The sequence below is a fragment of the Mandrillus leucophaeus genome, unplaced genomic scaffold (genome assembly GCF_000951045.1).
Source record: "Mandrillus leucophaeus isolate KB7577 unplaced genomic scaffold, Mleu.le_1.0 Scaffold885, whole genome shotgun sequence".
Taxonomy (NCBI): Eukaryota; Metazoa; Chordata; class Mammalia; order Primates; family Cercopithecidae; genus Mandrillus; species Mandrillus leucophaeus.
In genome coordinates, this window is record NW_012109641.1 from 272,276 (window position 1) to 293,411 (window position 21,136).

Here is a 21,136-nt window from a genome sequence, read left to right on the forward strand (position 1 = left end):
AATGAATTCATATAATTTGTTCCCTTTTGTATCTGGTTTTTTTCACTGAGTATAATGTTTCTGAGGCTCATTCATGTAATAGCATACGTCACTACTTTGCGAATTTGTTTTTTGCGGTTTAAATATTCTAGAGCAGTATAAAAAGGTTTATTAAGAATCTATTGGAAGGCAGGCATGGTGGCTTATGCCTGTAATCCCAGCACTTTGGGAGGTATAGGCAGGAGGATCACTTGAGCCCAGGAATTTGAGAAGAGCCTGGGCGATATAGTGAGATATAGTGAGAACGTGTCTCTACAAAAGATACAAAAAGTAGGCAGGTATGGCGGTGCGTGCCTGTAGTCCCAGCTAATTGGGAGACTGAGGCAGAAGGATTGCTTGAGCCTGAGAGGTTGAGGCTGCAGTGAGCTTAGATTGTACCACTGTACTCCAACCTGAGCAACAGAGGGAAATCCTAGCTCAAAAAGGGGAAGAAGAAAAAAGAATCTACTGGAATATTTCACAATTTTCTGAGTGGACTACCTATACCAACTTGAATGTGATAAATAAGGGCAACAGCTAGAGATGAGGAAAGAAAATGTCTCGATGTCCACCACAAGCAGCTTCTCTTCTTTGTGGCTCTTCTCCCACGCAGGCATCTCAATACAGCATTGGCCTTGTTTATTCAGATGCTGATCCTTGGCAATGGAGAAAGCTTGTTATATGGAAAGAACATAGGTTTTGGGCTGGGCACGTTGGCCCATGCCTGTAATCCTAGCACTTTGAGAGGCTGAGGTGGGTGGATTGCTTGAGCCCAGGAGTTCAAGATCAGCCTGGGCAATATGGCAAAACCCTGTCCCTACAAAAAGTAAAAAAATAAAAAATTAGCCAGGTGTGGCGGTGTGTGCCTGTAGTTCCAGCTACTTGGGAGGCTGAGCTGGGAGGATCTCTTGAGCTCGGGAGGTGGAAGTTGCAATGAACCGAGATTGCACCACTGCACTCTAGCCTGGGTGACAGAGTGAGACCCTGTCTCAAAACTAAATACATAAATAATAAATAAGAGCATAGGTTTTGGAATCGGACAGACATGAAACTGAATCTTAGCTGTGTCACTGTCTGGGTGACTGTGGGAAAATTTTTGCAAGATAGAATCCCAGTTTTTTCATTTATAAAGCAGGTATTAGTTAGACTTGCCTTCTAGCTGTTGTCAGGAGTAAATGAGATGTTTATAAAGTAAATATTAGAAGCACATAGCAGAAGCTGCATAAATAGCAGTTATAAAGTTTATCAGCCTAGCCCTCTGAACTCTGGCCTCAGGTCTTCTTTCCATTCACACAATTACTATTTCATCAAGGCTGTTCTTAGGCCAGGGCTTTGATGCTCAGTAGCCCCCTAAGCACAGCACAGTCATGGTCAGAAATTCCAATGACAGGTTAAAATAGCTACAAAGAATTTATTAAAAGAGAGTATGAAATTGTTGGGGGTCTGTTTAAATCTAGAAGATCAGTTCCCCATTGGAGAGCCCTCCCACCAGTCTCTTGTGACTTGATGAAAATACTCAACTACAGTTGGCTTCCTCGGATATGTCCGGTGTGGTCACGCAGGGCCCAACATTCAGAAGGGCCCTGAGCTTGGTTTAACGCTTTGTTGTTGCCATCTTGAAACTTGTAATAGTTCTATCTTTGAACTTATGTTTAGTACATGAAGTCTAATTGGATAAGAGTCTATGCATGAGCTGAGGAGATACTTGCAATATGCGTGTTCACTATTGTAACATCACAGGATCACAGAATTTCAAGTGTACCCACAACGAGTGGGACTTCAGTGAGACGCAAAGCAAGTACAAAGTAAGTGTATGACATCAATGACCGACAGCCCCACGAAGGCATCACTTTGCATTTGACCCAGATCTTGCTTCTCATATAGAAAGAAGGCAGTGGTGTTTCTAAGAAACAAACAGTCAAGGAACTCTATCATATCTTCCTTATGTTACGTCCTTATATTAGCTAATCACTTTCATTGAAAACAACAGAAGGAAATGGAAAGACAGGGCAACCTGGAGTTGTTTTACCTTTCCCTCCTTCCATTCTCATCAATAAACCAAAGGTAGAAAGTGTTGTTAGAATGCGCACATATCAAGAAATAAAACAAAAAGAATCGTGTATTTTTTAAAATTTTATAGCATTTCCACTGTTCTGATAAGAACAAAATGCCTGTGTGCATAAGCTATGAAGTATGTATTGTCTAATTTTAATAATCCTGCATACTGATTAAATGCTTTTATAGTGCAAAATATAAAGATGAACAGTAAAAATTCACACTGATAATTTAAAATGTCATTTTTTTCTTCTCTTAGAATGACATTAAATAGCAAATAAAGAAGCATAGTGACAAGTTAAGGGAGAGACCATGGAATAAAGGAAAAAGTGCCTTTAATGGCACATTTTTTCTTGCTTTTTGAACAAAGGGCCTTGCATTTTCTTTTTGCACTGAGCCCCACAAATCATGTAGCCAGTTTTGCATCTAACTCTGTTCTCTTTTCTGCAATCTCTGGGTAACTGCCAGGGGAGGACTTTGACTTTTTAAAGAGATAATAGAACAGATGTGTTCTCAGAGAAAGAAGGCCCTATGCAGATGAACTTTCTTCCTTTTGTCATGAAAACCCTCATTATTAAACCAGAAAATAGAAGCCAACTGGTTTGAGGCTTTCCCCTTATCCCCTCAGCTTATGTAAATATTTGAGGTGTTATTTTTCCATGGCTCTGGGAAGTCCGATGACCCAACACACTTTTGCATAAACATAAATGATATATTTATCTTGAGGTTCCTCTTTCTGAAAGTCTAGAACTAACATTTGGGTGGGGGTTGTGGAGTTTTTTGTTTGTTTGTTTTCTGAGACGGAGTCTCACTCTGTCTCCCAGGCTGGAGTACAGTGGCGCAATCTGGGCTCACTGCAAGCTCTGTCTCCCTGGTTCAAGTCATTCTCGTGCCCCAGTCTCCTGAGTAGCTGGGACTACAGGCGCCTGCCACCACACTGGCTAATTTTTTGTATTTTTAGTAGAGGCGGGGTTTCACCGTGTTAGCCAGAATGGTCTCGATCTCCTGACCTCGTGATCTGCCCACCTCGGCCTTGTGCTGGGATTACAAGCATGAGCCACCACGCGTGGCTTGTGTGGGGGCTGTTTTTAAATCTTCTCTAAAGTTCATGCCAGCTTTGGAGATTTCATTAAACATGACAAGTGAGAATTTGGGATGGAGCTTATGTGCACTGAAGGCTGATGGTGTGCACAGGGGAATCATGGAATACATGGCACTGGTCATAGACATTATATAGGTAAACTTTCTACCTTGACTCAAGAATAAAGGCAAGAAATTGTCAAAGGCTATTTTTTGTTTTTAGTTAAGACACAAAGTGATATTCTGGGAGAAAGAAACTCAATATGAATGTCAAAGTTTCTAGAAATTGTTTTGGGAACAGATTTGGAAAATTAAATCATGGCGCATAAAATGCAACATTAAGAGAAAAAGAATGAAACTGCAATATGACCAAGGAGCTTTTAGATTATGCTGCATTCTCTCTCCATTGATGGCACATCATTCCCCCGGCTGTCCAAGCCAAATTCCTGGGAGTCAGCCTAGACTGTCTCCTTCACCTCCAATCAATCACTACTTTTACTGTTTCCTACAAAACAAGTTTTGCACCCTTCTGCTCTAGCACATCTGTGACTCTGGCCCTCTTTTTCTAACCTAGGTGATAGTCACAGCAACCACCCTCCCTGCCACCAGCCAATCTCTCCTACCTTAAACTTATTTTTTACACAACCACCAGGAGAATCTATCTGAAGCACAAACCTGGATATGTTGCTTGATTAAGCACTTCAGTGGCTTTCAGTTGTTACAAGATGAAGCTCCTGATTATGGCACCAAGGCCTACTAGGGTCTCACCCTCTCTGGACTGACATGATTTTCCAGTAAAGAGAATTTTATTCTGCAAATATACTAAATTGCTTGTAATTTCTTGAACACATGTTATTGTCTTATGCCTCTGCACATTTTCTATTTCAGTCTAAAGCCATTTTCTTCATTTCCCAGCACACCCTCTCTGTGTCTAATTTTCCAACTCCGTCTCCTTTTGCTCTTCTTTCTGTTCCCTCTTGCCTTCTCATACTTCCTCCTCTTCCTGAGAGCTAACATTTATTAAATGCTTACTATGTAATTATGCAGTGCTTAAGATTTCACACATTTAAGTGAGCCGAGATCACGCCACTGCACTCCAGCCTGGGCAACAGAGCGAGACTCCGTCTCAAAAAAAAAAAAAAAAAAAAAAAGGGTTTCACACATTTAATCCTCACAATAAGTTTATAGGTTCAATTTTATTATATTTTACTGTTATTCCCATTATTTAGAGATTAAAATGGGTTGGAGAGTTTGAGTGATTTAACTAAGCCTACTAATTCTTACCTGAATTTCAACTCAGCTTTTCATGACTCCACATGTTACTGTCTTGATGTCTGTGTGCTATATCCTCCAGTAAAATTTCCCTGAACGTTTCCCTTTGCTGAGTATGGGAGTATGGCAGTTACTTTCCAGGATGATAAGCAGATCTGTATCCTCTGCTTCTTGGGCAATAGCTAGACTATTTTTCCTACCCCTTGAGATAAGCAAGGAACTGTGATTGAATTCTGTCAGATGAAATGTGGGAAGGATGAATGCATGCCACTTTCAGGAATGGCCTCTAGAGTCTCCTGGATGATCTGCCACATACTCCCTCCTTTCGCAGAGAGTTTAGAAGCCCCGAAGATGGTGGTACCATAAGATGTAAGGAGCCTAGGATCCTGAATGATCATGTGGAGCAGAGCCTTGCCCTTCACCCTGGGAGCAAGTGATGGGGTGTTTTGTTTTAGAGAGTTTCTAAGATTTCTAGGATCATCTGTTAAAACTGCTAGTGTTATCTTCCCTAACACATAGACCTAGGGCCTATTAGTTCTAATGTTACTTTCGTATTATATGGAAATTATCTCTTTATGCATCTATCTCTTCCAGTATATTACTGGGGAAATTTCACAAACAGAGACACTTTTCCCCCTAACCTGTATGTTGGTCAAAGGAGACACCTTTTTCTGATCAAAGTTTGTATTTGGTATACTAAGTCTTCAATAAATGTTTGTTGACATAGAAACATATCTGTAGTAAATACCAATACTAATGATTAACATGTACTGGGTGCTTATATGAGAAAGACATATTATCAGGCACTTACACTCATTGCTTCATATAATCCTCATAATTCACAAATGTTACTTCAGCACTTACCATATATTGGTTTCTATAGGATGCAGTGGGCACACATTAGTGAACAAAACAGATAAGAGTCTCTGTCTTCATAAAGCATAAACAATAGGTGAAACAGTCAGATAAATAAATGAGAATATTTTAGAAGATTTGATAGTGAAAAGTGGCATTGGAGAAACATGAGGTAGAATAGGATGAAGGAGGTTGATAAGGGTTGGGGCATGTTGCTATTCTAAACATGTGGCAACAGAAGACCTCCTTAAAAAGATAACATTTGAACAGGCACTGAAGGTTGTGAGGTCACAGACAGTGGTTGCCACGGGAAGAGCATTACAGTCAGAGAGAATAGCAAGTGCAAAAGCTTGGAAGAAGAAATGTGCTGACAGCAGCTGTACAAGGTAGGTGTTATCTTCATTTTACACAGAAGGAAATAAAACCCAGAAAATGTAAGTGACTTGTCTAAGGGCTTATACTAATAAGTGGGACATTATGGACTTGAACTAAAATCTTTTGAATTTAAAAATCTGTATTCTGTTTTGATACACTCCCTCTGTCTGCAACTTTTACTAATTACACTAAAAGAACACACACACACACACACACACACACACACAGCATTCTAAAAGAAACATGGTGGTAAATACTGAAGAGTAGCTGTCTCAATAGCAATTTAAGCTCCTTCTAGAGTGACTTCTTGTTCAATAGGAAGTAGAAGGGTAAAGCCAGGGTCTTTGCATATAGCCTCTTTTCCACTAAACAGACCACCTGCAAGACTCAGAAGTGAGCTTGAGTCTAGTTAAATCATAATTGTGTGGCTATTCTGGAAGCTGGGTGATGCAAGTGGATATTTTGCTTTTTCTGAGCTATGGCCTTTGGTTGTCTAATCGTGTAGTACCGAGTGGCAATTAGGCAGCTTTTTGACTTGAGAACTTTTGCAGTAGCAGCAGAGACCCCACGGATCTTGAGTCAGCTGTGGTGATAGTGGCTTGTCAGGCCAGTTTGGCAGTTTGCTTCTGGAAGTTGTTCCTAGAGGCCCAGCCTAGAGCCTTACTCTCTAGTCTTTCCACTAATACCCTAAACAAATTCCTTTCTTCATAAACCAGTTAGGGTGGCCTCTATTGTCTGCCACTGAACCCTGACTGGTAGAGCAACTGGCAGGAAAATGGGGTGACTATGATTCTCTTCGATGATTCTAAGCAGGCTTCTAGTTTACTGTCATTTGTATACATATGGCCTGCTCACCTATTTTGTTTCTATGATCCAAAGTTCTTGTCAGTCATAGTATTGTCATTACCATTTTCTCATTATTGTAGCCATGCCTTCTTTTGTCTCTGCTACTCTGAGACTCCATCATAATCAGGGAGCCTACTTGTGAGACAATGTCTTCACCTTTGCCCTTGACCTATTTCTATTATACTTTTCAAAGGTGCTGGTACTTTTATCACTAATGTATTTTTCAATGCTCTGTGGAAATACCCTTTTAAGAGATACAGGGCACACGTGAATGGAACATGTGTGATAAATCCACCGCAACAATCCCATCTCTATACATCTTTGAATTTTTCTTCTACATTATACCAAGGACCTGTTATTACCTCACTTTATTTTTCCAAGGCCATTGTTGCCTAAGATTTTGATCCACCAAGAGAGAACTGATTAGAATCACTCCCAGCTGCTTGATCTAGTCCATTGAGTTGAGTCTCTTCCAAGTGTATCTGTATCAATTCGTTTAGCCTCAAACAGAATTATATTCCTCTATCCTTGGTCTACTATTCTCAGCAAAATATACAGATTTCTGCTGTTAAAATTAATAGTTAAAGAAATTCTATTAAATCTAACTCTTCCTTTATGGGGATTTATTGTGCAATTAGGTGTCTGCAACATGTTGGGATAGTAAATTAAATTGTTGCTTCTATTCTTTTAAGGAAGAAGCCCAATATTTGATACGCCTCTGGATCTTGGAAGCAACAGACGTCACATTTGGTTGCCTATTCTCACTCAATAACTGGATAACTCACAAATCTATCATCTTTGAGTGGGCCCCTGAGCAAGCTAGGGGTCTTTAGCTTGTCTAGGTTACAGCGCAAGCAGCACGGACTTTGGCTTTTAGGATCCAGCATATCCAAAGAGCCCAAAACTGTTATGGCTGGTCAGGATGTTGTGTAAGGGCTACAGCAAGGCTCTACAAGAGAATCACAGTTGAGAACCATAAAATTTTGGAGCAAAACTATGTTCTCTTCAAGTAACTTTTCTTTTTCACTGAACACTTGAACATGGCCCATCAGAGACCTGAGCTGTTCCCCATGAACTGGAAGCTGTCTGATCCACTAAGCAAAACTTCATAATATATTGAGGATTATTCCATCATTAAGTGGAAGTGATTTACAGGAGGTCTCACTCCAGAATGGTCTGAAAGCAATGGTAAGTTGAATAAACAATGAATAGCTCATATTCTGCTGCTTTTTTACTTCTCTCTCTCAACCAGCAACTGTGACCTAGTGGTGAGTTCCCTATGACTAACTGACAGAGGAGGAAAAAACAGTCTATCCTAGTTTAAATACACCCTCACGTCAGCTGAGGGTGGCAACTGCAGCACCACAACCACATTTGGGAATCCCTGGAGGATTGTGACAAAGATGGGTATTCCCAGTGGTCCACTTTACCTGGAAGATGAGATGTCCAAAGGTGAGGTTCTACTCTGATTCATGAGCGGTGGCTAGTGTTTGGAGCTGTATGGTCAGGATTTGGAAAGAATAAAACTGCAAAATTAGGGAAGAATCATATTGTTGGACCTCTTCCAATGGATCTAGAGTACGAGAATATTTGTGTCTTATGAGAATACTCATCCAAGGCCTTACTGAGGAAGATTTCAGTAATCAGGAGGCTGTGGTCACATGCTCTGGCTGAATGTCAGGCAGCCTCTTTCTCCAGTTACTCCAGCGATTGCTCAAAGGGCTCATTAATGAAGTGGCCTTCGTGGAAGGTGCAGAGTTTATGGAATGATTCAGTAACATAAGCTTGTACTCACCCAGGCCTCTCTGACCACTGCTAAGTGCCCAATTGACAGACATAGAGGCCAAATCTGAGCCTCTGATGGAGAGTCAGATCCTCAGCGGCCCGTGTGCTCTGTGGTTGTGGATTATTTGCAATGGATCCTTTCCATCATGGAGAAGGCAATGATTTTCCTCACTGAAACAGATGATTCATTCATTCAAAAATATCGATTAAACACCTACTATGGACCAGGCAGAGTTCTAGGTACTTGGGGTATATCAATGAACAAAGAGAACAAGGTTTGTTGCCCTTAAGAAATCTAGTTTTTAGAGAGATGATACGCAGTAAGCATAGTAAATCGGCAACGTTTGTTTCAAAGTATGTTTGAAAGTGATAAGTGTTATGGAAAAAAGCAAATCAGGGTAAGGGAGACTGGAGGTGCTGAAGATGGGGGGGAAGTAGTTTCCAAATTTACATGTGACTCAAAGCCTTGAGTCACCAGGGCAGACCTCAAAGCTTTGGTAGATATCAGGGAGGAAGAGCATTCTAAGCAGAGAGCAGCTCACGCAAAGGCCTCAAACAAGCATTTACCTGGTGTGTGCAAGAAGCAGTACAGAAGGCAGCACTTCCTCTGTGAAGTGCTAAGGGGAAGAATGGCAGGAGACTGGCAGCAATGGGAGCAGTCAGGTGTAGCCTTGTGGGCACTTAGGGCCTCTGGCTTTCACTGTAAGAGAGATGGGGAGGCACTGCAGGGTTTTGAGCACAGTGACCACAGTGCTGAGAATGGGCTGTGGGGATGAAAGGGAAAAAGAAGGGAGACACGAAGCTACCACTGTAACAGAAGTGAGTGGCAGCTCAGACAAGAGTAGAATAATGGGGTGGTATAACGAGGCAGTCTTCTGGGTGTAGATATTTTAACTCTTTATTATGGAAAATTAAAACATGCAAAAGTAAAGAGTAGCATAAACCTCCTCTTCTTACCCATCACCCAGCTTCAGAAATGGTGCACATATGACCGATCCTGCTACGTCTATACCTACCCACTTCCTACCCACCCTCACTTCATGGGGTTATTTGAAACCAAATCACATAATTTCATCTACTAATTTCATGTACACTGAATCTACATTAATAAACTTTAATCTAATACTTCAGTATAAGCTATAAAAGTGAATATCCTTTTGCTTTTATAAAAACATCACTACAATAAACTATCATTTATATATAAAACACACAACAATTTCTTAATATTAGTGTACACATTTTTCTTAGTATCTCATAGGTAATTTTTTTTTTTCTTAATTTGAGTCAGGATCCAAACAAGACCCATGCATTCCTTTTGGTTGAATTGTCTCAAGTCTCATTTAATTGATATGTCTTCTCTTTTACTTTTTCTCTTTTTTGGGGGTGATACATGTGACAAATTCATCCATTCATATAATTTGTAAAGATCAAATCAGTGTAATTGGCGTATCTATCACCTTAAATATTTGTCTTTTCTTTATGTTGGAAATATTCTAATTACTTTTCATCATTTTTCTTTTCTTCTTGCTCCCTTTCTTCCTCTCTCTCCTTTTCATTTCTTTTTTTTTTTTTTTTTTTTGCCATTTGTTTGTTAAAGAAGCCAGGTCATTTGCCCAATAGCACTTTTTCTCAGTTTGTGTTTTGCTGGTTGCAATCCCATAATATTATTTAAACAAGTTCCTTTTTTCCATGGATTTTCTATAAAACAAGTATTTAGTTAGAAAGACTTGAATGGATTCAGTTTTAACATTTGGGACATGGATACTTTGTAGGTGGTATTGTACACTTCCATCAGGAGACCTATAAGATTTGGCTGCTGGTTTTTGTCAATTATTTAACCAGTAGGTATATCATGAAACATCCATACAAAATTGTGGCTCCCTATTTCTTTTATTCTATCTTCATTTATTGCAAGAGTTATTCTCACATTAATGAAGTAGTAACTCAAAGACACAGTTCCTACAAGAAAAGCAACCTTATTTCCTTTGAGTAGAGAACGGTATTTAGAGAATCTGTAAGGAGTGCTTATTGTTTACGGGTTGGTAATTAATTTCTAGGCCTTTTCAGTGAACAGATGTGGGAAATATTTATCTATTTTTAAAGGCAGAGTTTATTATGAGTTTATACTAATATTTTAAATTCAAATTTAGGTTTGGAGAATTGTTACTTGAGTTTTTAATTTTATAGTTGTGTCTCTTTTCTCTAATGTTGCAAATCTTTGTCCCTAATGACATTAACATAATTATCATTTGCTTTTGGAAGCACAGCCTAGAGCTTGCATCTCCAGCTCTTCTGATGTCCTCTTTTAAATTCCTCTGCCTGTAAACCATTTCAGGTGGGTTCTGTTATCTGCAACGGAATCCTGACAGTGTAAGCTGTGCAGGCAGAAGTGAAGGGGCTTTTCATTGTTTGTGCAGTACCCATGCAGCCACTCACAGTTAAACAAACTGATGCAAGTGAGTCTCCAGTGAGAGAATTGTTGTAGATGTATTAAGCAGAGATCCAGGTCACCCAGTCTTTTTCATCTCTGTGCAAATCCCAATTCACCAAAATTTGTGCTTCTGTTTTTCAAAAACAGTCATTCTCTTCTTTATCCCCCTTCTCTAATGCAGATCCTAGGGAATGTATTAGGCCAGGCCCACAGCAAATAATCCAGGGTCTTGTCTTAACTGTGGATCCTGGTCATTTTAGTGAAGTCTTTCACGCCATTCCATCCCAACATCAGAGCAGATGAATGAGTATTCCTGGGAGTGAATGCATATGCATGAGGAGAATTGGAAAGCTGGAATGAGTTGATCATTCCAGGGGCCACAAGGACTGCACTGGGCCTGGGACTTTGCATAAGGGACAAATCACATGAGTAGGACATTCTCGTAACTTTTCATTCTCGTAACTTTTCATTCTCGTAACTTTTCATTCTCGTAACTTTTCATTCTCGCAACTTTCTTCGTCCTTAGAGCTGATCTCTCCAGCTGAGTTATCTGGGTGTTGTGTCTTCACCTCAGAGTAGACAACTGAGACCTCCTGGAATGGAAGAAAGAAGTGGAAACCAAGACGGAGTGTGAGGCTGCAGGTAATGGTGGAGATAAAACTGTGGGGAAATGAAACTCACCTTATCCTCTAGAAGTGTCCTGGAGGTATTAGCTGTGGAGAGAAAGATAATCACTGGACTATGGGCATAAGGATGCACTTAGAACTCAGTCTGTTAGCTGATTCCTTAGAGTCTGGGAGCCACTGGGCCCTGTCCATTGATTGTCATGTTTTCTCCACCTCTTCCCCTAACATGTCTTAGAATACGTTTGACTTTCTGTTCTACCATTTCTTAACCCAGCCCTCTGCAAGTTCTTTTCAAGCTCCATTGATCTGTAAAGTCCTCCATCAATACCACACTAAGAAACCTCACATCCTTCCTCTACCAGATATTGAGAGATTACTTTTTTCTTAGTTTTAGTTCTTGCTTCTCTTAACTTACAATACTGTCATCTCACCACCCCTGATTGTTTGGCAAGTTCCCATTACAGTGCTCCATATGTATGCCCTGTGAGAAAAACTCTCTCCTACATTAACAAGTTCTAGTTCTTGATTTTTATTGCCATAGTTTCCTAGAGTTGGAGCCAGAGTGAGAGGTAAGTTTAGCAGATATGATTTGGTGGATCATGCATATTAGGAATTAAGAGTCTCAGAGTAAAAGGTAGAATTATCAGAGCAGCACAGCAATTTTATGGAGAGAGAGAGCCTGAAAAAAAGATACACTCTGGGGCACTTGAGGTTTCTCTCTGTTTCTTTCTTTTTTTTTTTTTTTTTGAGATGGAGTCTTGCTCTGTTGCCCAGGCTGGAGTGCAGTGGCCGGATCTCAGCTCACTGCAAGCTCCGCCTCCCGGGTTCATGCCATTCTCCTGCCTCAGCCTCCCAAGTAGCTGGGACTACAGGCGCCCGCCACCTCGCCCGGCTAGTTTTTTGTATTTTTGTGTTTTTAGTAGAGACGGGGTTTCAGCATGTTAGCCAGGATGGTCTCGATCTCCTGACCTTGTGATCCGCCCGTCTCGGCCTCCCAAAGTGCTGGGATTACAGGCTTGAGCCACCGCGCCCGACCGCTTTCTCTCTGTTTCTTACTGTATTGTTACCGTATTCTTACCCCAAACCTTTAGGGATTGCAGATATTTTTCATAATATAATGGAAGCTATGTACTCTCCCCAGAATAATGGTCATATGCATAAAACTTTGCATATGATTTCAGGGGCTTCATGTAAACCTTGAGGAACAGCTAAAGAAACCGTTCTACAAATCATTAATACTTCAAGTGTCTGAAATGTAACTAGTCCATCAACAGAATACTTGGCTTAAATGGTGTTTTCATAAATATGTCAAGGAAAGAGTATGAAGAAAAGCAAAATCATCAAGAGAGCTCTGTAAGATAAGATGTACTCAATCCACCCAAGAAAGAAAGGTAGTGGCCTTTCTAATGCTCCCATTCAAAGGGGATCCTGATTAATGGAGGTGGCTCAGAGAACAAAGTGAAAGACAAAGCAAGTGATCAGGTGACATATGTTGGTCAAATATAATAATAGGCTGTGCATGCAGAAAATATAGCAAAATATAGTCTTAGCTTTGTCCTTTACTGACTTTGTGACCTTGAGAAAGTCCTTCTCTGAGTCTTATGTGTAATACTTCATTTTCATAGAACACCTTCAGCATCAGGTTACAACTGAAATTCCTAGATTTTAACTTCCCAAGTGAGGTGCCATGGGTAGATTTATACAAGAAATAGAGAGAATTGTTTGTTTCCTTGACTGTAAGAACCCAGGTTAATCAACCAAAGCAAGGAAGTGTGGGGAGGAAAAGATTTGTTGGAGAGATGTCTTTAGAAAGATTGATCAGTTTATGTCCAATGTGTCTCTGCTTTGGTTTTCTGAGGTGGGAGTAGCAGGTGGAGACCTCTATTTTATAGCCCTCAGCCTGGTGAAGGAGATCTCAGAAATTCCTCTTGAACTTCTGAAGTGATTTTGAAGTGATTTCCCTGATGCTGGGATATAGAGCTCCCACCTCAGAAAGCCAAGGTGGACCACAGGTTGCAGTTACCTACAGTGATATTTTTCTAACAACAGATCTCAATTCATTAGTGGGTCTTAAAATGGAGTCTGAATAGGATTAAAGAAGCGAAGTAGAACTTCAAGGAACAATTCAGCTTATTCTGGCCAAAATGGACTAACAGGGACTGGATTTGTCTTCCCGTTTTAAACAATGAGAAAAAAGGACAAAACAGTGCTTTTCAGATATTGCACCAGTTTACCACTAAGCTGTGCATGGACTTGGGAGTTCAGACAGAGCCTGACTTCTGGCTTGAAGCCTTGCTGACTTGAAGTGACAGAGACCAACAGTTCTGTTTTACTAAAGCAGCTAGAATTTGTAGGACAGTACCAAAGAGACAGGAGGAAAACAGATCGAAAGCTCCAGAAGTCTGCAGAGGGCTCTCCTCAAGTCTTTGGCTGAATACTGATAGGCATATTTGTAAGATGAAAGTATCTTAGGCCAGGGTAAGAACCACCGGAGAAGAACAGGCAGAATAATCCCAGAAGCTGATGCAGATCTTGTAATTAATGGACCATCTGATGTAGAATCCCCAGAAATGCATTGCTTTACTATCAGGCTAGATTAACCCTACTCTAAAGGTTGCTTGAGACTCACCCTAACAAAGCTTAAAAGCAAGCCTCAAAAGGATCCAACTCATTCCAAATAACTTACCTTTCTCCAATGTAAAATTTAAAATCTGACAGTAATTAGAGGAATACAATACTGTAAAAATCACATTTTCTAGCACTTAATTAAAAATGCCTTGCATATATATATATATATTCTCAGCACAATGCTTACCACATAGTAGACGTTTTACAAACATTTATTCGTTCAGACTTAAGGGAGACCTTAGTACATACACTATAATGATCACAATATCTATCAGAAGGATGCTTAATTTCCATCCTGATCATCAGCAAAAGTATACTGTGTATATTTCAGTACCTATTTTCCCTCCTTAGAATCTAAGCTCCCCACTGCAGGGATTTTTTGTCTGCCTTGTTTACTGGTTGACTTCCCATACTTACAATAGTACCTAGCACATAGGAGGTGCTCAGTGAATGTTTGTTGAATGAATGAATATAGTTTGCAGCCAGAATCTCTTCCCAGGGACATACCTTCCCCTTCTTCTCCCAGCCGAATAGTCTGGATCTCAGAGTACATCAAATCTCCCTCTTTGGGGTGTACTGGAAAGAAAAGACATTTTCAAGGCTGTTCCTGTTAGCATTAAAGTGCTACAGATACCTCTTCCTAAGCATCATTTCCACTCTTCTTGGACACACAATGGAACAATTATCTGGGAATATCTGGATTTGGGACACTTTAGGGAGTTCAGGGGCATTTCCCATGGCTGAAAGCGCATTATCTTTCCATGGCTGAGGCCAGGAACAGCTTCCTAGAGGGGAATCCTCACCATCGACACATAGCGACTGAAGCTCCACCTGGGCAGGGTAGATGGAATGGGAGGAGTCTCCTGGGCCTGGAGTGGGAGGAAGCCTGCGAGACACAGAAACCATAATAATCCCTGTCACATTATAACATGCAGGAGAGTGAGATACTCAGGGAGAGCGGCAGAGGAGAAAGAGGATTTGGAGAAAGTCAGCAGCCAACAGGGAACAGGAAAGCCTGAATGGTTTAATCAGAGTTTCAATACGTCTATGTAGAGTGAGATTGTTCTTTTGAAAGAAATCCTGGGGCTGTAGGATGGACAGGCTGCCTGGAAACAAGGTTAGGGAGTCTCTGACATCATAGTAACAATCATCGTCTCATAGTTAGAATGACTACTCTTGGTTGGTTAAAAAATACTGGCTTTCCAGCCTAGGCAACATAGTGAGACCTTGTTTCTACACAGAATAAAATAAAGTTGACCAGGCATGGTGGCATGTGCCTGTAGTCCTAGATACTTGGGAGGCTGAGGTGGGAGGATTGCTTGAGCCTGGCAGGTTGAGATTGCAGTAAACTGAGATGATGCCATTGCACTCCAGCCTGGGTGACAGAGCCAGATCCTGTCTCAAATGTATACGTACTGGCTTCTTCATCATCAGGAAGTAGTGATTAAATGTCTTTATTTTACTGTTGGCCTGGTTCAGTGGCTCACACCTGTAATCCCAGCACTTTGGGAGGCTGAGGTGGGCAGATCACTTGAGGCCAGGAGTTTGAGACCAGCCCAGCCAACATGGTGAAACCCAGTCTCTACCAAAAATACAAAACTTAGCTAGATGTGGTGGCTCACGCCTGCAGTCCCAGCTACTTGGGAAGCTGAGGCATAAGACTCACTTGAACCTGGGAGGCGGAGGTTGTCGTGAGCTAAGATTGTGCCACTGCACTCCAATCTGGGTGAAAATAAATAAATAAAATAAATAAAATGTCTTTACATTGTAATGTCTGTACAATTCAAGAAGGAATTAGACATAATCCACACTCCTATTCCTAACCTAAGACTGAGACACTGACATAGAAAGAGGAAGATGACAGTATTTTCCAAATGGAAGTTAAGGACATAACGTTTAATGAGTATATATGCATGTATGGTGCAAAAAGAAGATTATTAGAAACACAGAGTTCCCTGGAAAACCTAGAACATTTGTAGAAAATCTAGACTCTAGTCATTGTATGCATAGTTATAGTAACACATTGTCTAACTTAATTATAGTACAAGAAATATTCTTTGCCAACCCAGAAAATTTATAACCTTTGGTATTATCCATTTAGATGAGTAGGTTAAGGTCAAATAAGAAATCTATCATTTTGTAGGTATTGCAAACTATTAGCTGACAAGCAAAGTTCTAGGAAGGTTCATTTTTGACCAGTTCAAGGAGTGTGAAAATGGAAGTATCTAGCTACAGGGCCAAAGAGATATAACTTGACCTAATTTCATAACCCCACAGTTTTGCATATTGTGTACTTGGGAAACTAAAAAGGAACTGGCAGAAGCTGAGGTCTCACCTGGTTTCGTCTCCCAAGAAACGAACTCCTGCAAAATAAAGCAAAGATGCATTTTTGTCAGCAGAGGGAGCCCTTTCTCAATGACTTCACATAACAGGCGCTATCTAAGAGATGTCATCAAGAAAGTCAATTCAAACACCTGCCCGGTCCTGGGTTTTCATGAAAATGAGGTGAAAAAAAGATTGAACAAAGCATGTAACTTGTTGAGACCAGGACTACATACTCCTGAGTTAAATATGCAATTGTTTGAGAATTTATGAAGACTCAAGTCTGTGTTGAAATCCCTCAGGAAACATTACATATAACCAAAGTGTCACTTGGAGAGTAGTGAGCTGTGGGTGAACTTCGAGGAACATCTGTGGTCATGCCCAGAGGAGCATCGGGCTCTGACTCAGGCTCACTAAGGAGAATTGGTCAGAGGTCCAAAGCTCCCTACCTCCAGCTCAATGCAGGACACATAGAAGGTGCTGTCAGGAATCTGGAAAGTTTAATTGAATTAAGAGACAGAGTTGAAGGATGTGGGTAATTGTTCTAGAGCTGAAAAAGGTTCTGCTCCTGTCTTCTACACCAGGTTTCTTGGCATCTAAAGCCAGCCTGAGGTGGGCTGAAGCAAGAAGCCTTTGGAAGTACGCAGCCAGCAAACAATGCCTGGGACAGACCATGTCCAAAAGGCAGGGGAGGCTGACCTGAGGAGAGAGGGGCTGCTGGAGCACTAGATGGCAGGCTCAAACTCAGACCCAGAAAAGCTCCTGAGGGGACAGAAGGATAAAATTAGCCAGCTCTTATTCTCAGTCATTTCTGCAGAGCCCTTTAGTTCCTTTTGAATCTCCATTTATGGTGCATTTAGGTTAAAGTATCTAACTGGCCAGTCTGTATGAACCAAAGAAACTGCCTAAGTAAACTGTTCAGATACAGTTTTTGGAACTTTACATTAAAAAATTCACTTTTCCTCCCCTTCCCCGAGACTTAGCCAATCAGACTAGATATGAGCAGCTCTCATTCATGGCCTCTATTTGCAAAACTACCCATTAAGGAAGGGACAGACGTGAGTGTGTGTGAACGCTGGGAGGGGAGACTTGGGAGTGGTGGCCTGGTGGCCACTGAGGCTGGCTGCACGCTGAGTTCAAGGGAAGGGACAGGGCAGGAACTGTGGCAAAGAAAAGAGCACAAACCTGACTTCCTCCGGCGCCAGCAGTAAAACAGCAGGGCCAAGGCCAGGAGAAGAGCAACGAGCAGCCCCCCAGTGGCTCCCGCGGCGACAAGGCCATCTCTGTTGCCTGAGATCTCTAAGGGGAAAGGACCTGTGTGAATCTCAGTGGAGAGGTTCAGGGCTTGGGATTGCCTTTTCCTCAGCTTGGTTGGGTACTGAGCCCTGGAAGAGAGAAGAATCTAAAGGACTAGGACTCATAAAGACATCTTGGGCCAGGTTTTGGCCAGAAAAGCTCACACTGGGTGGGCCAGGGCCTGAGTAGAAGGGGAAACAGCTCCCTCTACCTTCAGTAAATCATTTTAGAAACTAACAATTTAGGGGAAATCCTAATGTTGTATTCTGGTAACCTGGCTTCCTGCAAATTGCCCCCAGACACCTGGAGAGATACTGTGGGACCATGGCTTGGCAGCACCTAACTTAGGAACACCAAACTGCATGAGAGAGAATGAAAATTGCACCAGTGATTAGGGCGCCAATTGAACCAACAGTAACTCTGAGATTGCTCTGCATTGGGACACCGTGATGAAATGGCATCAGCCTCCTTCCTCACAGAAGCCTGTGCCTGTGTGCTCTGAAGGGCAGGAGAGAAAAAAACGGATGGTAAAAGTACACACAATCCATGCATTATTAGGGGATTTTGATATTTCCATGGGGTCCATTCCCCTATCCTTTCATCCACAGAAAAGGAGGTTTCATTCAGTTTACTCATTTATACAGCAAGTATTTACTGAGGCTACCCTGTGCCGGGCACTGACCTAACCCTTGAAGATACAACAGTGAACAAGGCATTAAAGTCCCTGCTCTTGAATTGATAACCCAGGGAGGGGAGACAAGCAATAAACAAATAAATAAATTTATACCATGCCCTGTGGTGATGAGCTAAAGAGCAAAAAGCATGAGAGAGGGAGAGAGAGTGGAGAGTAGGGGGTGGTACTTTCCCATACGTATTCTTGGTCCCCAGGTAAACTAAATTCAGACCTCAGACACAGGTACCACCGAATTGACAGAGAACATGCAGGTAGTAGAACAACAGCAACACTGACCGTGATTTCCATTTATTTTCATCTATGATTTCGGGCACAGAGGAGCCAGTGGCCATGAGTGGCTGGTGACATTTCTGATATTATCCTTCCCTCCCTGACAATACCAACATACCTGCACTTTGACCTTTGAGTGGTTCCACTGATAGACAGTATTCAGGGGACAGCCAGCCCAGCTTCCCAGCCACAACAGCTGAAAGAGTAGGGTGGACAGCAGGAGAGAAATCTAAGGACAGAGAGGCTTGGCCACTACATCCTGTATTGAATCTTTCCCTGTCGCCTGCTGGGGCACCCGCCTGTGCAAAATCAGAATCAGCCATGCCCAGGTCTAGGATTCTAGACTCAATGGGCAGAAAGCAAGTTACTCTACCTTCCTGGTAACTCTATTTCCTAAAAGAAATGGCTACTTTGGGAAAGTAATTGAAATTTGTCTCAGTTAGAAAGGCACAGATTCTAAATCCAAGTTGTTGGGTTAGAATCCCAGCTCCTCAACTTACTCACTGTGTGAGCAGGGAAAATTATTTAATCTCCCTTTGCCTCAGTTTTCAACTACTTACTGTTGTAAATGAGTTAATACATGTAAAGTGCTTTGAACAGTGCCTGACACTTAAGTGTTATGTCTAGGGAAGTACTAGTTCTTATTTTGTGGTCCTGACACCATGCCCTAGACTCTCAGGAACTTCAGGCAGGTCTCTGATTAGCTTAGAGAACACCTCCATAGGTTAAGCCTGCACCCATACAGCCCTACCCCAGACAACCTCAGTCCATGCTATGGATTGATTTGTACTCTTTTCCCCCAAATTCATACGCTGAAGCTCTAACCCCAGTGTGATGGTATTTGGAGATAGGGCCTTTGAGAGGTAATTGGCTTTAGATGAAATCATGAGGGTGGGGCCCCAAAGATAGGATTAGTGCCCTTCTAAGAAGAAACACCAGAAAGGTTGTCCTGCTTTCTCTCTCTGCCACGTGAAGATACAGCAAGCAAGTAGCCTTCTGTAAGCCAGAAAGAGAGCCCTCATAAGAATCCACATTATATTAGTGCACTAATCCCAGACTTTCAGCTTCCAGAACTATGAGGAAATAGATTTCTGTTGTTTAAGCCCCCCAGTCCCTGGTATTTGGTTATGGCAGTTCAAGTTGCCTGAGACAGCCCACCTTAGCCTAGCACATGAGGCTACTGCAGAGTTTCTCTCTTTGTTATATATTCTCCTATTTCTAAGCACAGGGGATTTTGCACAAAGTCTATGATTAAAAAATATTTAGGAGGGAATCCCTATTCCTTCAAATATCACTGGATCCTTGACGTCCATTTAATCTTTGAGATCATCTGTTTCCTTAACAGATGTTGACACCTGCTTTCCAGGGCTGTCATGAGAATAAAGTGAAATGATACATGTGAAGTGGCCAGTTTGCTGCCTGGATCGGGAGAAGCTGATCTATTCTAAAGACCCTAACCCCCAAAAGGGAGAGGAATAATTTATACTTACCAACAGATTCACTGTTATCTCCTCAGAGATTATAATCTTTGAGCTTCCTGAGGCAAACTTTTCAGAATAAGAGCCTTCCTGCAGAAGAAACACCCTCTGCCATCAGCGTTACTCTGGATTTCAGGGCATTCAGGAGTCTTTAGAGGGAGCCCTTGGCAGTTTGCAATTTTGCTAATCCCTTCTTTCTCTTCCCTAATCTGATTCTTGAAATGCCATTGAGCCCTGGAATTCAAGACCAGACTGGGCAACATAGTGAGAACCTTTCTCTATGAAAAATAAATTAAAAAATATAGCTGGCCACGGTGGCACATGCCTGTGGTCCCAGCTACTTAAGAGGCTGAGGTGGGAGGATCACTTGAACCCAGAAGGTCAAGGCTGCAGTGAGCCAAGATCACGCCACTGAACTCCACTCTGGACAATGGAGAGAGATCCCGTCTTAAAAAAAAAAAAGTCATTGAAATGACATTAGCTCAATCTCAGTCCTTCTCTGCTGGGAATTACACCCAGTGTTATTCCCAGACTGAGATGCAGACTGCTGTGGTACTTAGTTCTGGGGAAACACCTCAGTCTCTTAACCTGGTGGGGCCTGCTTGATCACAAGACTTGCCAGCATCTGGGCTATTAGCATAGCAACGCCCTTGCTGGAGCCTCTGACTAAACTGTTCAGGTTTATGGCTCTGACCATCAGAGCTGACTTTGTATAAACAGTGCAGCTGTTTTGGGGGAGCAGTCTCCAAAATTTAGAAGTTGGAAATATTAAAAGGATCCAGAAAGAAAACTTCAAAAAGTATCTGGTGAATAGATAGAATACTAACAGGTTATGTCCCAGAAATTGAGCAGGAAAATGTTTCAAGAAGGAGGGAGGGATCAACTGTATCAAAAGCTGGAGGTAGGTCAAATCAAATGGGAACAGTTTTCCACTGGCCTTAGAAATACGGAGATCATTAGGAATTTTGGTGGATTGAGGCAAGCCCGGTGGTGATGGGTTTAAGAAAAAATAACGGAAGTAAGGAGAGTGAACTGAGGAGTTTTACTATATAGAAAAAAGGGAAATCTAGCTTTCCAGTAACTTAATAAAAGCTTCTTTCTTTCT

The 21,136-nt window shown here is 41.6% G+C and overlaps 1 protein-coding gene across 1 annotated transcript in view; it reads right to left on the minus strand.

The window, feature by feature from the left end:
* Positions 1 to 11,199: 11,199 nt before the first annotated feature.
* FCRL4 (Fc receptor-like 4) overlaps positions 11,200 to 21,136 on the minus strand; it is a 22,586-nt gene continuing 12,649 nt past the window's right edge. The window contains exons 7-12 of the mRNA XM_011969350.1: positions 17,479 to 17,592; positions 16,307 to 16,334; positions 14,775 to 14,857; positions 14,479 to 14,547; positions 11,399 to 11,430; positions 11,200 to 11,310 (exon numbers count right to left, since the gene is read on the minus strand). Coding sequence (XP_011824740.1) covers positions 11,200 to 11,310; positions 11,399 to 11,430; positions 14,479 to 14,547; positions 14,775 to 14,857; positions 16,307 to 16,334; positions 17,479 to 17,592 — 437 coding nt within the window. The remainder of the gene's footprint in view (positions 11,311 to 11,398; positions 11,431 to 14,478; positions 14,548 to 14,774; positions 14,858 to 16,306; positions 16,335 to 17,478; positions 17,593 to 21,136) is intronic.